Source organism: Nematolebias whitei, chromosome 3 (assembly GCF_014905685.2).
Source record: "Nematolebias whitei isolate Nwh7 chromosome 3, NemWhi1, whole genome shotgun sequence".
Classification (NCBI taxonomy): Eukaryota; Metazoa; Chordata; class Actinopteri; order Cyprinodontiformes; family Rivulidae; genus Nematolebias; species Nematolebias whitei.
In genome coordinates, this window is record NC_056500.1 from 32,595,088 (window position 1) to 32,608,484 (window position 13,397).

Consider the following 13,397-nt stretch of genomic DNA (forward strand, 5'->3'; position numbering starts at 1 on the left):
ACCTTGAACTTTTGTTTATTTATAGCGCAAAGTCACAACAGAAGTCGTCTCAGGGCACTGCACAGAAAACATTCACACATAAAAGTTAGTTCGTGTTATTTAAGGAGCCAGAAGATTTTTGAAAAAGAAATTTGATAAATGCACGTCTGTCTTGGAGGTGTGTTTTTGTGACTCACTGAGTACGGTAGGTACCTCACTGGTCAATAGGGTGTCCTCTGGTAACATGGCTACAGAGTGGGGATTATGGGTACTTACCATCCATCCATCCATTATCTTTTACCCGCTTCTTCCTTTTCGGGTCTCGGCAGTCACTGGTGCCCATGTCCAGCCATCACTGTGCAAGAGGTGGGGGACACCATGGACAGTAGTAGCAAACTTGGAACCATGAGCGAGAGATATCTGTCATGAGTACCTGTGGCATTCACTCTGTCACAAAAGCCCATGTTGGGCAGCTATATTAGAGCCCAGGTGTGTCAAAATGTTAGTATTTTTATCTAGACTGACCTTGGGTTTTTGATCTACTCAGAGATAGGATTATAATGACATTATGACCTGGTTTAGACGGGGCCAGCAACTCTAAAAAGAGTCTCCCAGGGATTCAATATCCGTCAAGGAATAGTTTTATTTTGGCTTCCATCACGCAGAAAGGCTTTTAAGCACATTCTCATTTTTTCCTTACACGTTAAAACCACATAAAGTCCAGTTGAGATCACACTTAGTCCCTCCCCCTCATCCACATGATTGGCTGTGCTCCCCTTCCGCGAAGGAGGAGTCTAGCGGCCTATAAATCTATAATGCCATGGGACATCCGACCCTTCCAGTTCCTGATCTTGCGTCGTGTACCAGACCGGCCAGCGCTGTAAACCGTAACCTTCTCCTGCCTTGATTTAATACACTTGGTAAAACTTAATTCACGTTTCCTTGGTTTATTGATAGTGTGAGTTGCCACTTCTAAGGGAGGACTGAGCCAGGGGACAGCGTGAGCTGGAGGTGGACCTGGGGTCTGATGAGGCCTGAGACCCACAGCTAGCAACAGCTAGCTGCAGTAACTCGGGACCCGCAATCAGCTCGCCTTGTAACAAAAGGAAAATGTTATTCAGCGGCAGGAAGCTTGGAAGCCTGTCAAAATAAAATATAAAAATAAAATATTCTAATTTTAAAAAGTACATATTAGCCAATTAGCCACTCCTGTGTATAAGCTGCAGGGTCCAAAGCATGGGGAAAAAAGTAGCGGCTTATACACTGGCAATTACAGTAAAAGTGCGTTTTTATGTATTAATACATAATTCAATGTATGGCAGGAATTGAGACGTTTGAAGGAACGTACTTTCACAGTTGGGACTACAAGGGACCTGAGGACATGTACGGAAAGAGGGTGGTGGTCATCGGCATTGGTAACTCAGGAGGCGATATTGCTGTGGAGGGCAGCAGGGTTGCAGAGCAGGTCAGAAAATGTTATGATTTGTCTTCCTTGTAATGTTTTTATTTTATCTTCAGTGATGTGATGTGCTGACAATGTAGGATAACTGTGTGTTGTTGCTTCTCCTGTGCAGGTGTATCTGAGCACTCGCAGTGGTGCCTGGGTCATCCGTCAGGTTTCTGACAATGGCCGACCAGTGGACAGGTTCAACTCACGCTTTGTTCATGTCTTGTTCAAGCTGTTGCCCATGAGTTTGCTCAACTGGCTGGGTGAAAAAAAACTTAATGCCATGTATGATCATGCCATGTATGGGCTCAAACCCAAACACAGGTATGATATTCATATTAGAGTTTTGTTTATTGTATATTTCAAATCTAATATTAACAAAAATGAATGGTGAAGATGAAAGATGAATGAAATTCTAACATTCAGTATTGAAAAAGTTGAAAATACTAGAAAAAGGATGTTCTACTTGATTCATAAGACTGATGTGTTAATGAATAATCTGCTGTTAGCTTGTCATCAAAATGGGACTAACAATAAATGACAGTGGCCTTAAAGTTAATACTGACTGGTGTAATGATAAAGAAAATGTTCAATCGTGTAGAAACTGGAGGGAACATTTAAATAGCAAATGTCCACTAATTGAAGTGCATTAATAATTCCTTTTGTAATGATTTACACTGGGGAACCAGAAATTGAACCACAACACAGGAGTGAATGAAAAGATTTATTGAATATTTGTCAGGAAAGAGCCCTCTGAGGGAGGTTGTCAGCTGAAACTGCAGGGAGAGAAAACAGGTTGGTGACTGAGATGGTTTTGAGACCCTGCTGTTCAACTGTGAACACTAACCTGCGGCATTTGGTCACGGGCCCTAATGCAGCAGCTGCAATGACGTCAGAAGGAAGGGAGGGTAGGAGGGACAGAGGTACAGCCAGATCACGTGATACGTTAGTGCGACCTGGAAGATCCAACAAATGCTCCTCTTCAGCTCGTGGAGCTTGGTTGTAGAAACTCACAACTCCTAGAATCTGGGGTCTGAGATTGTGGTCAAAATTCAGACATGGGTCATTCACAGAGAGGCAGAAAGGGCAATATGTATCGGGGGGGTTGTGAGAATCGGTGGTCAGAAAGCAGAGCGAGAGTCGAGGTCCAGATATCCAATGGGCAGAAGTTATCTGTCATGGGCAAGGCAAAAGATGAGAATCCATGGTCATGAAGTGGGTCGAAAAAGGGAGCAAGCGAGATCAGGCAAAGAACGCTGGATTACTTAGGCACGAGGTGGTCATAATCTGGCAGGGAGGCAAAGACTGGGGAGCGCTTAAGAAGTGCAGTTCACAGGTGCAGCAGGGGTAAAATTGGGAGTGGCACAGGTCAGCTGCATGAAGGTGTTGAGAAGGGATAAATTAGCAGAGCAATCAGAAAAACACTGCATGGCTGGCCATAAAACATGAATCATTCCACTTTTACCATAGAACATGGAAAGTTAGCATAAAAAAGATTGCAAGTCGTATCATAACTTCTGGTTATTCCACAAAAAATGAATAGGTTGCCAAAAAATGTACCTGATAATTATAACCACTATTTAAATTACTTTTTTTTTTTTTTATCATTTTTTATTGGAGTATTTTATAATGAATATATGATGTTTTTTTCTGTATGTTAAATAGGCTCTTCAGCCAGATTCCAGTGATCAATGATGACCTTCCCTTTAAGATTTTGTCTGGATCAGTCCTCGTTAAACCCAACATAAAAGAGATCCAAGGGTCCACTGTGGTGTTTGATGATGGCAGCACTGTGGAGAATGTCAGTAAATTGTGTGATATAATGCAACTTATTAACCTCAAGAACAAACTCAGCAACTCTTATACTCTTATGTTGTCTGCATTACAGGTGGATATGATTGTGTTTGCCACAGGATACAATTATGATTTCCCTTACTTGCCAAAAAATTCAATATACAAGTCTGGACACAGAGTTGGTCTTTACAAACATGTCTTCGCTCCAAACCTGGAGCATCCCACCTTAGCTATTGTGGGTTTTATCCACTCTGATGGAGCCATCATGCCACAAGCTGAAATGCAGGCCCGTTTTGTTACCCGTGTTTTCGCAGGTAAGACCGTGCTTTAACAAAAACGACTGAGGTTCTCACTTAAAGATCAAATCATTTGTTCTTTGATTCTGCCTTGTCTGTTGGCTGCATGTCATGTTTTTGTGTTTGGCTTTTCAGGACATAGGAAGCTGCCATCAAACCAGGCCATGATCAAGGCTGTTGAAAAAGACACAAGAAACATTGCAAAAAAGTATAAACATTGCATTTTCACACATTGTTTCATAAATAACCAGCCACTAGGGAGCACAAGCCAGTGTATCTATTGTGCCGGTCCCAAGCCCGGATAAATGGTGAGGGTTGTGTCAGGAAGGGCATCCGACGTAAAACACTTTTGCCAAAACTATAATTTGAGTTCATCAAAGCGAAACCATACCAGATCAGTCTAGGCTCGGTTTAACAATGGCCACCACGGCTGCTGTTGACAAACATTGTGCCGGCAGAAATTGTGCTACTGTTGGTCGAAAACCACAAGGAGGGAAACATGTCAGGAGACAGAGGGAGGAGGAAAGTCAAGAGTGTAGGACTGAGGGTTGCAACTCTAAACATGGAGTCAATGACAGGCAATGGTAGAGAGCTGACTGACATGATGCAGAGAAGGAAGGTAGATGTTTTGTGTTTCCAAGAGACCAAGTGGAAGGGCAGCAAGGCTCACAGCATTGGAGCAGGGTTTCACCTGTTTTACCATGGTGTGGATAGAAAGAGAAATGGAGTAGGGGTGGTTCTGAAGGAGGAGTTGGCAAAGAATGTAGTAAAGGTGAAAAGAGTGTCGGATAGGGTGATGTGTCTGAAGGTAGAAGTAGAAGGTCTGATGTTGAATGTTGTCAGTGGTTATGCTCCACAGGTTGGATGTGATGTGGAGGAGAAAGATACATTTTGGAAGGATCTGGGGGAATTGATAGAGAATATTCCCTGGGAGGAGAGAGTGGTGATCAGAGATGACCTGAACAGACATGTTGGTGAAGGAAACGGAGAGGATGAGGAAGTGATGGGTAGGTTTGGTGTCAAGAAAATAAACCAGGAAGGACAGTTGGTGGTGGATTTTGCCAAGAGAATGAAAATGGTTGTAGTAAACACCTACAGACCCTTTCCAAAAATATTAGAATATCATGGAAAAGTTAACTTACATAATTCAATTCTAAAAATTGAACTGTAATAGATGATGGATTCAGGACTCACAATTTAAACAATTTCAAGTATTTATTTGTTTATTTTTACATAATTTGGGCTTTCAGCTCATGAAACCCACAAAAACAAAAAATTTGTATACTATGAAGAAATCAGCCCACACTACTCAGTTTTTGCAGAAAAAAAAGAAAGAAATTAGAATCACAACAAATCAATAAAAATATGGTACTTTCAAAACGATATGTCAATCTTTGCCTTAATCACTGCCTTGATGCCATGTGGCATTGCCTGGGAGATACAGAAGCCCAGATTTCCTTGATGCTTGCTGTCAGCTCTTCTTTGTTGTTGGGTCTGGTGCCCCTCATTTTCCTCTTGAGAATACACCATAGATTCTCAATGGGGTTTAGGTCTGGCGAGTTGGCCGGCCAGTCAAGCACTGTGATGGCATGGGCATCAAACCAGGTTTTGGTGCTTCTGGCGGCATGGGCAGGGGCCAGGTCCTGCTAGAAGATGAAATCTGCATCTCCGTACAGATCCTCAGCAGAAGAAATCATGAAGTCCTTTAAAACATTCTGGTAGACTGTTGCGGTGACTTTGGATTTAAGAAAGCAGAGTTTACCAACACCTGCTCCAGACATTGCACCCCAAATCATGACTGACTGTATATTTCACACTGGACCTCAAGCAGTATGGGTTCTGCTCCTCAACCTTCTTCCTCCAAACCCTTGGACCTTAATTTTTGAATGAAAGGCACACTTTACTTTCATCGGAAAAGAGGACCTTGGACCACTGGCCAACGGTCCAACCCTTCTTTTCCTTGACCTATTTGAGATGCTTCCTACATTGACTCAGGTTCAGAAGATTCCTTAGATAGAGAACTTTACTAATTGGCTCTTATGTATGTGAATGTTTCTGTAAAGTGCCCTGAGACAACTTTGCTGTGATTTGGCGCTATATAAATAAACTGAATTGAATTGAGTAGAAGTGGCTCGACCCGAGGAACCCGACAGTTGTTGCCCATGTCCCGTATGCGTCTGAATGTGGTGGTTTTTGATGCGGTGACTCCCGCCTCATTCCACTCTTTCTGTATCTCTGTCAGATTCTGGAAACTTCTCTGTTTGATAATCTGCTGAAGCCCACGGTCATGTATTTTGCTGGTGCATCTTCTCCTGCCACATTTTGCCCTTCCACTAGACTTTCCATTGATATGCTTGGACACAGCACTCTGTGAACAGCTAGCCTCCTTAGCTATGAACTTTTGTGGCTTACCCATCCTATGGAGGGTATCAATGATGGTCTTCTGGCTAGTTGTTATGTCTGCAGTCTTCCCCATATTGAACCGAACTGAGACAAATGAACCAAACTGAAGCAATTTAATGGCACCTGGGGAAACCTGTGCAGGTGCTTTGAGTTTAGTAGATGATTAGTGTGTCACACTCAGTTTAAAACATTCATGCCCTGCAAAATTTGGGCTGATTTCTCCACAGTATTCACATTTTTTGAATTCCTGTTTTCTTTGGTTTCATGAGCTGGAAGCCCAAATTATGTAAAAATAAACAAATAAATACTTGAAATCGTTTAAGTTGCGGGCCCTAAATCTATCATCTATTAAAGATTAACTTTTTGAATGGAATTATGGAAGTTAAACTAATTTTCTATGATATTCTAATTTTGTGGACAGGGTCTGTATTTCCAAAAGAGGGAGGAACATAAAGTGACCTACAAGAGTGAATGAAGAAGTACGCAGATCGACTACATTCTGTGTAGAAGAAACCTGATGGAGATTGGGGACTGTAAGTTTGTGACAGGGGAGAACATGGCCAGACAGCATCGGATGGTTGCGTGTAGAATGACTGTTGTGAAGAAGAGAAAAAGAGTAAAATCATAGAAGAACACCAAATGGTGGAAGTTGAGAAAAGAAGAATGTTGTGAGAAATTCAGAGAGGAGCTGTTAAAGGCTCTGGGTGGTGGTGGAATACTGAAGTGCAGGAAGCTTTTCAAAGAAAGAGATTAGCCTAGAAGAAGTATGACAGTGAGAGGACTGAAGAAAGGAGACAGGAATATAAGGAGATAGAATGTAGAGCAAAGAGGGAGGTAACTAAGGCAAAGTGGAAGGTGTATGATGAGGTTTACGGAAGGCTGGACACTAAAGAAGGAGAGAAGGATTTGTACCGATTGGCAAGACAGAGGGATCAGGCTGGAAAGGATGTGCAGCAGTTTAGGCTTGTTAAAGATAGGAATTGTAATGTTCTAACAAGTGAGAAGAGTGTGACAGGAAAATGGAAGCAGTACTTTGAGGAGCTAATGAATGAAGAGAATGAAAGAGAAAAAAAGAGTTGAGGTCATAGAAACTGTGGACTAGGAAGTGGGAAAGATTAGTGAAGGTGAAGTCCAGAAAGCTCTCAAAAGAATGAAGAAGGGGAAAGCAGTAGGACCTGATGACATACCAGTAGAGGTTTGGAAATGTCTTAGAGAGATGGCAGTGAAGTTTTTGACTCAAAATATTCATTGGGATATTTCAGGGTGAAAAAAAACCTGAGGAATGGAGAAGAAGTGTGCTGGTGCACATTTTTAAGAACAAGAGTGATGTACAGAGTTGTAGCAACTACAGGGGAACTAAGTTGTTGAGCCACAACGTGAAGATCTTGTAGAGAATTATGGAAGCTAGACTTAGATGAGAGGTGACTGTTTATGAGCAGCAGTATGGTTTCATGTCAAGAAAGAGCACCACAAATGCCATCTTTGCTTTGAGGATGCTGATGGAGAAGTACAGAGAAGGTCAGAAAGAACTCCATTGTGTCTTTGTGTGTTTAGAAAAAGCATATGACGGTGCTGTGCGGAAATCTGGAGTGACGGAGAAGTATATTAGACTGGTACAGGACATGTATAAGGACAAGAGGACAGTGGCGAGATGTGCTGTAGAAGTGACAGATAGCTTCAAGGTGGAGGTGGGATTGCATCAAGGATTTGCTCTGAGCCCCTTCTTGTTTGCTCTGGTGATGGACCGACTAACAGATGAGGTCAGGCAGGAATCCCCATGGACCATAGGCGTTGCAACCATTATATGTGAAGGGGACAAGTCCCCCACACATTAAAAAAATGTTCATTTGGACCCCCCCACTTTTACTATGAAACATTAGTTCAAACGGCGCAGTTTCTCTTTCTTTGTGAACAAATCTATTCCACTTGATTAATAGGAGAATACTCAATCTAATAAAACTCCACTCCAGGTTTTCCTGGTTACCTCCAACTCTACACACAGAGCAGAAACTGTGCAGGCAGCAGCTGCCGAGTCTCCTGCTTCGGTAGAAAACGCGCACAGGTGCAGGAGATGGAGACACCTCTGTGTTGCTCACTCGCCAGTTTAGCGAGCTTAGTGTGGGCAGTTGTTGACCAGGGGGTTGATCATCAACATATATTCAAGTTAGGAGGATGCTTGAGAGGAACGCTACGTCTGTAGCATGTTCTGTTAGCAGTAACTGTGACGCTGTAAGACGCTGCAGGTGTAAGAGATGCTGTGTGTTCAGGTGCATTAAAGATGAAATGTCTTTAAAACCCCACACTTTATTGTCCTCAAGCTTCATTAGAAACATCATTTAGATGAGTAGTGTTGAACACAAGTTAAAAAAGTCCAGTGGTGATGTTTTTTATTTCTTTACAAACACAAATAGTGCAGATCAGACGCTCTGTATTAAAGTGTATTAAAGTTAAAATGTCTCTAAAACCCACAGCTGAATTTACACAAACCTGGTGAGAAATATGCTTTAAATGTGTGGAATTAAAGCAAATCTAGGTGAAATGTTGCTTTTTTTGTACATTAGTGTACACTTCTTTTGCGCGCACGCTTACGCGCGCACACACCTACACACATCGTTGTGTCCCCCCACATTACGGATGCTTCTGACGCCCTTGCCGTGGACTATGAAGTTTGCAGATGACATTGTGATCTGTGGTGAGAATAGGGAACAGGTGGAAGAAAACTTAGAGAGATGGAGGTATACACTTGAAAGAAGAGGAATGAAAGTCAGCCCAAGTAAGAAGAAGGGCCAGGACCAAAGTAAGATTGATCAAAGAGCTATCTACAACAGGTAAATTATTTATTGTTCATAACCTTCCCATAGATTAAATCTTTAAAAAGTCTGAGCAGTCCCTTCAATTGTAGAGATTTCCTTATTGTCCTGATATGCATTAAACATCTCTTGCATTCTAAATTTGTCCTCCTGAAACATTTTGTTGTTGTTCACACTACCACTTTGTATTGCAAGTTGTCTGCTCTCATTGCAAAGTGTTTCCACTTTACCAATTAATGCATATCCCAAAATGTTTTTTTTTTTTTTTTGCAGCTGGATGTCAATTACTCATGTAGTCACACAGTCATTAGGGATGCACGATATTATCGGCATGGTATCGGTATCGGCCGATATTAGCGTTAAAGTTCAATATCGGACATCGGCCCTTCCATCAAAATAACTCACCGATATAAAAGACGCTGTTTTTGTATGGCAACCCAGTGACAAGGATGCCTGCAGCGGTAACACAACGTGATGACATCACACGCGCCTACCTGATCTCACGGCAGAGAGGAAAATTCAAAATGTTGGCGGTGTGGAAGTTGTTTTTTTTTTGTTGTTGTTGTTGAGGATGTCGGATTCCAAAGATTTATGGACTACATTGAGCCTCGCTACATCGTTCCCAGTCGGAAGTATTTTTCCAACATAACCTTACCCAAGTTACAAGCCATCATTTCTGACATCATTGAGAAGCTAATAGCCGATAGCACTTGGGTGAGTTTTACCACAGACATTTACACGTCGTGTTAGCCCCGTTAGCATGATTAGTCTTACAGCACAATGGACAGACAAAAACTTTGAACTTAAAAAGGCTGTCCTTCATGCACACAAGAGTGCAGGATCCCACACTGCAGCTAAAAACCTGGAACAAGCCTCCACAAGTGAGAGCATCGCAGGTGACTAATGCTAATAAATAACATTTTAAATTTTTCATTTAATATAAGTTAAAGTGCTGTGCATATCATATGGCTGTTACTGAGTATATGTCACCAGCTCTTACAGCTGTTACACATTTTTTGTACTAAATAAGAGGGCTATGTTCTGACAAAGGAAAGTATATAAAATATCAGTATCGGTTATCAGCCAAATAAGTTTTAACATATCGACCAAAAATCCAATATCGTACATCCCTAACAGCCATATCACACAGAGCAACAATCTGTCAGTGAGCAACAAACAAGACGTCAGCAGGCTTTTCTGTAAAAACTACTAAACAGTCTGAACAAGATTATTGTCCCTCCATGCAGTGTGAAGAAATGTGGGATTCAAATATTGGGTTGGCACGTCAAAATCCAAGATAGTGGCTGTCATATACAGACCCTTTCCAAAAAATTAAAATATCATGGAGAAGTTGTTTAACTTCCATAATATCATTCAAAAAGTTCATCTTTATTACCTATTCAAAAAGTGGGGGCGTAGAGTGTGTTCCAACTATAGGGTAATCACGCTCTTAAGCCTCCCTGGTAAGGTCTATTCGGGGGTTCTGGAGAGGAGGGTCCATCGGATAGTCGAACCTCGGATTCAGGAGGAGCAGTGCGGTTTTCGTCCTGGTCGTGGAACACTGGACCAGCTCTACACTCTCAGCAGGGTCCAGGAGGGTGCGTGCGAGTTTGCCCAACCGGTCTACATGTGCTTTGTGGACTTGGAGAAGGCGTTCGACCGCGTCCCTCGGAGAACCCTGTGGGGGGTACTTTGGGAGTATGGGGTACCGGGCCCTTTGATACAGGCTGTTAGGTCCCTGTATGACCGGTGTCAGAGCCTGGTCCGCATTGCCGACAGTAAGTCGGGCTTATTCCCTGTGAGAGTTGGACTCTGCCAAGGTTGCCCTTTGTCACCGATTCTGTTCATAACTTTTATGGACAGAATTTCTAGGCACAGCCAAGGTGTTGAGGGGATCTGTTTTGGTGGCCTTAGGATTGCTTCTCTGCTTTTGGCAGATGATGTGGTCCTATGGCTTCATCAGATCGTGATCTACAGCTTTCGCTGGAGCGGTTCGCAGCCGAGTGCGACACGGCCGGGATGAAGATCAGTTCCTCCAAATCCGAGGCCATGGTCTTGATCCGGAAAAGGGTAGAGTGCCCTCTCCGGGTCAGGAAGGAGGTCCTGCCCCAAGTGGAGGAGTTCAAGTATCTTGAGTTCTTGTTCACAAATGAGGGAAAAATGGAATGCGAGATTGATAGGCGGATAGGTGCAGCGTCTGCAGTGAAGCGGGCGCTGTACAGGTCTATCTTGGTGAAGAGAGAGCTGAGTCAAAAGGCGAAGCTCTCAATTTACCGATCAATCTACGTTCCTACCCTCGTCTATGGTCATGAGCTTTGGGTTGTGACCGAAAGAACGAGATCTCGGATACAAGCGGCCGAAATGAGTTTTCTCCGCATGGTGTCTGGTAGGGAATTAACAGAGTACTCGAGTAATCTACACATCGATTGCTAGGACATCTATCGAGGTTAAAAATGTATTGTCAAATAACCGTAGTGACTTCATATTATGTGACCACCGTATGACCATAGGGGGCGGTGTTGCACTGTTGCAGGTCACAGAGTATGGTGTAACACCGGGTCCAATCCATCACCCATCCACTGTTTTAAGTTTCGTTTTTGACGTGCTGCATGTTTCTTCATGTTTGCAGTTTAATAATAATAACTAATGTTTAGTTTTTCCTGTGACTTATTTGCAGTATGATAAATGGTAGGAGCATAATATACGCTCCCAATATTTTGTTGGTCTTTTTTTTTGTAAATAATTACCTACTGCTTCTCCACGTCGAGAGGAGCCAGTTGAGGTGGCTCGGGCATCTGTTTAGGATGCCTCCTGGACGCCTCCCTGGTGAGGTGTTCCGGACACACCGGGAGGAGACCCAGAGGAAGACCCAGGACACGCTGGAGAGACTGTTTCTCGGCTGGCCTGGGAATGCCTCGGGATTCCCCCGGAGGAGCTGGACCAAGTGGCTGGGGAGAGGGAAGTCTGGGCCTCCCTACTTAGGCTGCTACCCCCGCGACCCGACCCCAGATAAGCAGAAGAAAATGGATGGATGGATGGATGGATGGATGGATGGATGGATGGATGGATGGATGAAGTTAATCTTTAATAGATGATAGATTCAGGGCCCACGAATTTAAACAATTTCAATTATTTGTTTATTTTTACATAATTTGGGCTTCCAGCTCATGAAACCCACAAAAACAGGATTTCAAAAAATTAGAATACTGTGGAAAAATCTGCCCAAATTTTGCTGGGCATGAATGTTTTAAATTGAGTGTGACACACAAATTATCTACTAAACTCAAAACACCTGCACAGGTTTCCCCAGGTGTCATTAAATTGCTTCAGTTTGATTCAATTGTCTCAGTTCGGTTCAATATGGGGAAGACTGCAGACATAACTGGCCAGAAGACCATCACTGATACCCTCCATAGGATGGGTAAGCCACAAAAGTTCATAACTAAGGAGGCTGGTTGTTCACAGAGTGCTGTGTCCAAGCATATCAATGGAAAGTCTAGTGGAAGGGCAAAATGTGGCAGGAGAAGATGCACCAGCGAAATAGATGACTGTGGGCTTCAGCGGATAATCAAACAGAGAAGATTCCAGAATCTGGCAGAGATCCAGAAAGAGTGGAATGAGGCGGGAGTCACAGCTTCAAAAACCACCACATTCAGGATGTATCCGGGAGATGGGCTACAACTGTCGGGTTCATCTGTCCTCTTTTCCGATGAAAGTAAAGTGTGCCTTTCATTCGGAACTCAAGGTCCAAAGGGCTGGAGGAAGAAGGGTGAGGAACAGAGCCCATACTGCTTGAGGTCCAGTGTGAAATATCCACAGTCAGTCATGATTTGGGGTGCAACGTCCTGTGCAGGTGATGGTAAACTCTGCTTTCTTAAATCCAAGGTCACCGCAACAGTCTACCAGAATGTTTTAGAGGACTTCATGATTCCTTCTGCTGAGGATCTGTATGGAGATGCAGATTTCATCTTCCAGCAGGACCTGGCCCCTGCCCATGCCCCCAGAAGCACCAAAACCTATTTTGATGCCCATGTCACAGTGCTTGACTGGCCAGTCAACTCGCCAGACCTAAATCCCATTGAGAATCTATGATGTATTGTCAAGAGGAAAATGAGGGGCACCAGACCCAACAACAAAGAAGAGCTGACAGCAAGCATCAAGGAAATCTGGGCTTCCATAACTCCCAGTCAATGCCACAGACTGATTGTCTCAATGCAACGTTGCATTGAGGCAGTGATTGACTGAAAAATCTTTCAGGCCCTCGTCGAGATGGCTGCTTCTGTTTCTCCTCCCCCGTTTTTTTCCTTCTTTCTGCTCTGCTCTTTTTCTGTCTGAAGCGCCTGGGTCTCATCTCCTGAACATAAACTAAGAAGATTATGGATTTGGTATCGTGGGCGTTCAACTCTATTGATAAGATTTTTTCATCAAAACGACAAGGTCCTGGGGAACAGGCGTGTCCAGCTGAGACTCACGCTGTGGGGTACGTCATGGATTTGTGGGGAGTGTGGCAGTTGATGTGCATTACAGTCCTGTCTCGGGAGTATGTTAAAGACGTTTACATATTTGGAATTATGATAGCAGGTACTCTGCTATTATGCATCGGCGGGGCTCTGTTTTATCGACTTTTGAAAAAGACATTGGCTGCAGTTTCGGCCATGGAAAAGCTTC

General features: G+C 43.3%; 1 protein-coding gene across 1 annotated transcript in view; it reads left to right on the top strand.

The window, feature by feature from the left end:
• The window catches only part of LOC119430741 (flavin-containing monooxygenase 5), a 187,695-nt gene that overhangs the window by 13,270 nt on the left and 161,028 nt on the right, over positions 1-13,397 (top strand). The window contains exons 5-9 of the mRNA XM_037698214.1: positions 1,302-1,444; positions 1,554-1,750; positions 3,092-3,227; positions 3,315-3,534; positions 3,652-3,724. Coding sequence (XP_037554142.1) covers positions 1,302-1,444; positions 1,554-1,750; positions 3,092-3,227; positions 3,315-3,534; positions 3,652-3,724 — 769 coding nt within the window. The remainder of the gene's footprint in view (positions 1-1,301; positions 1,445-1,553; positions 1,751-3,091; positions 3,228-3,314; positions 3,535-3,651; positions 3,725-13,397) is intronic.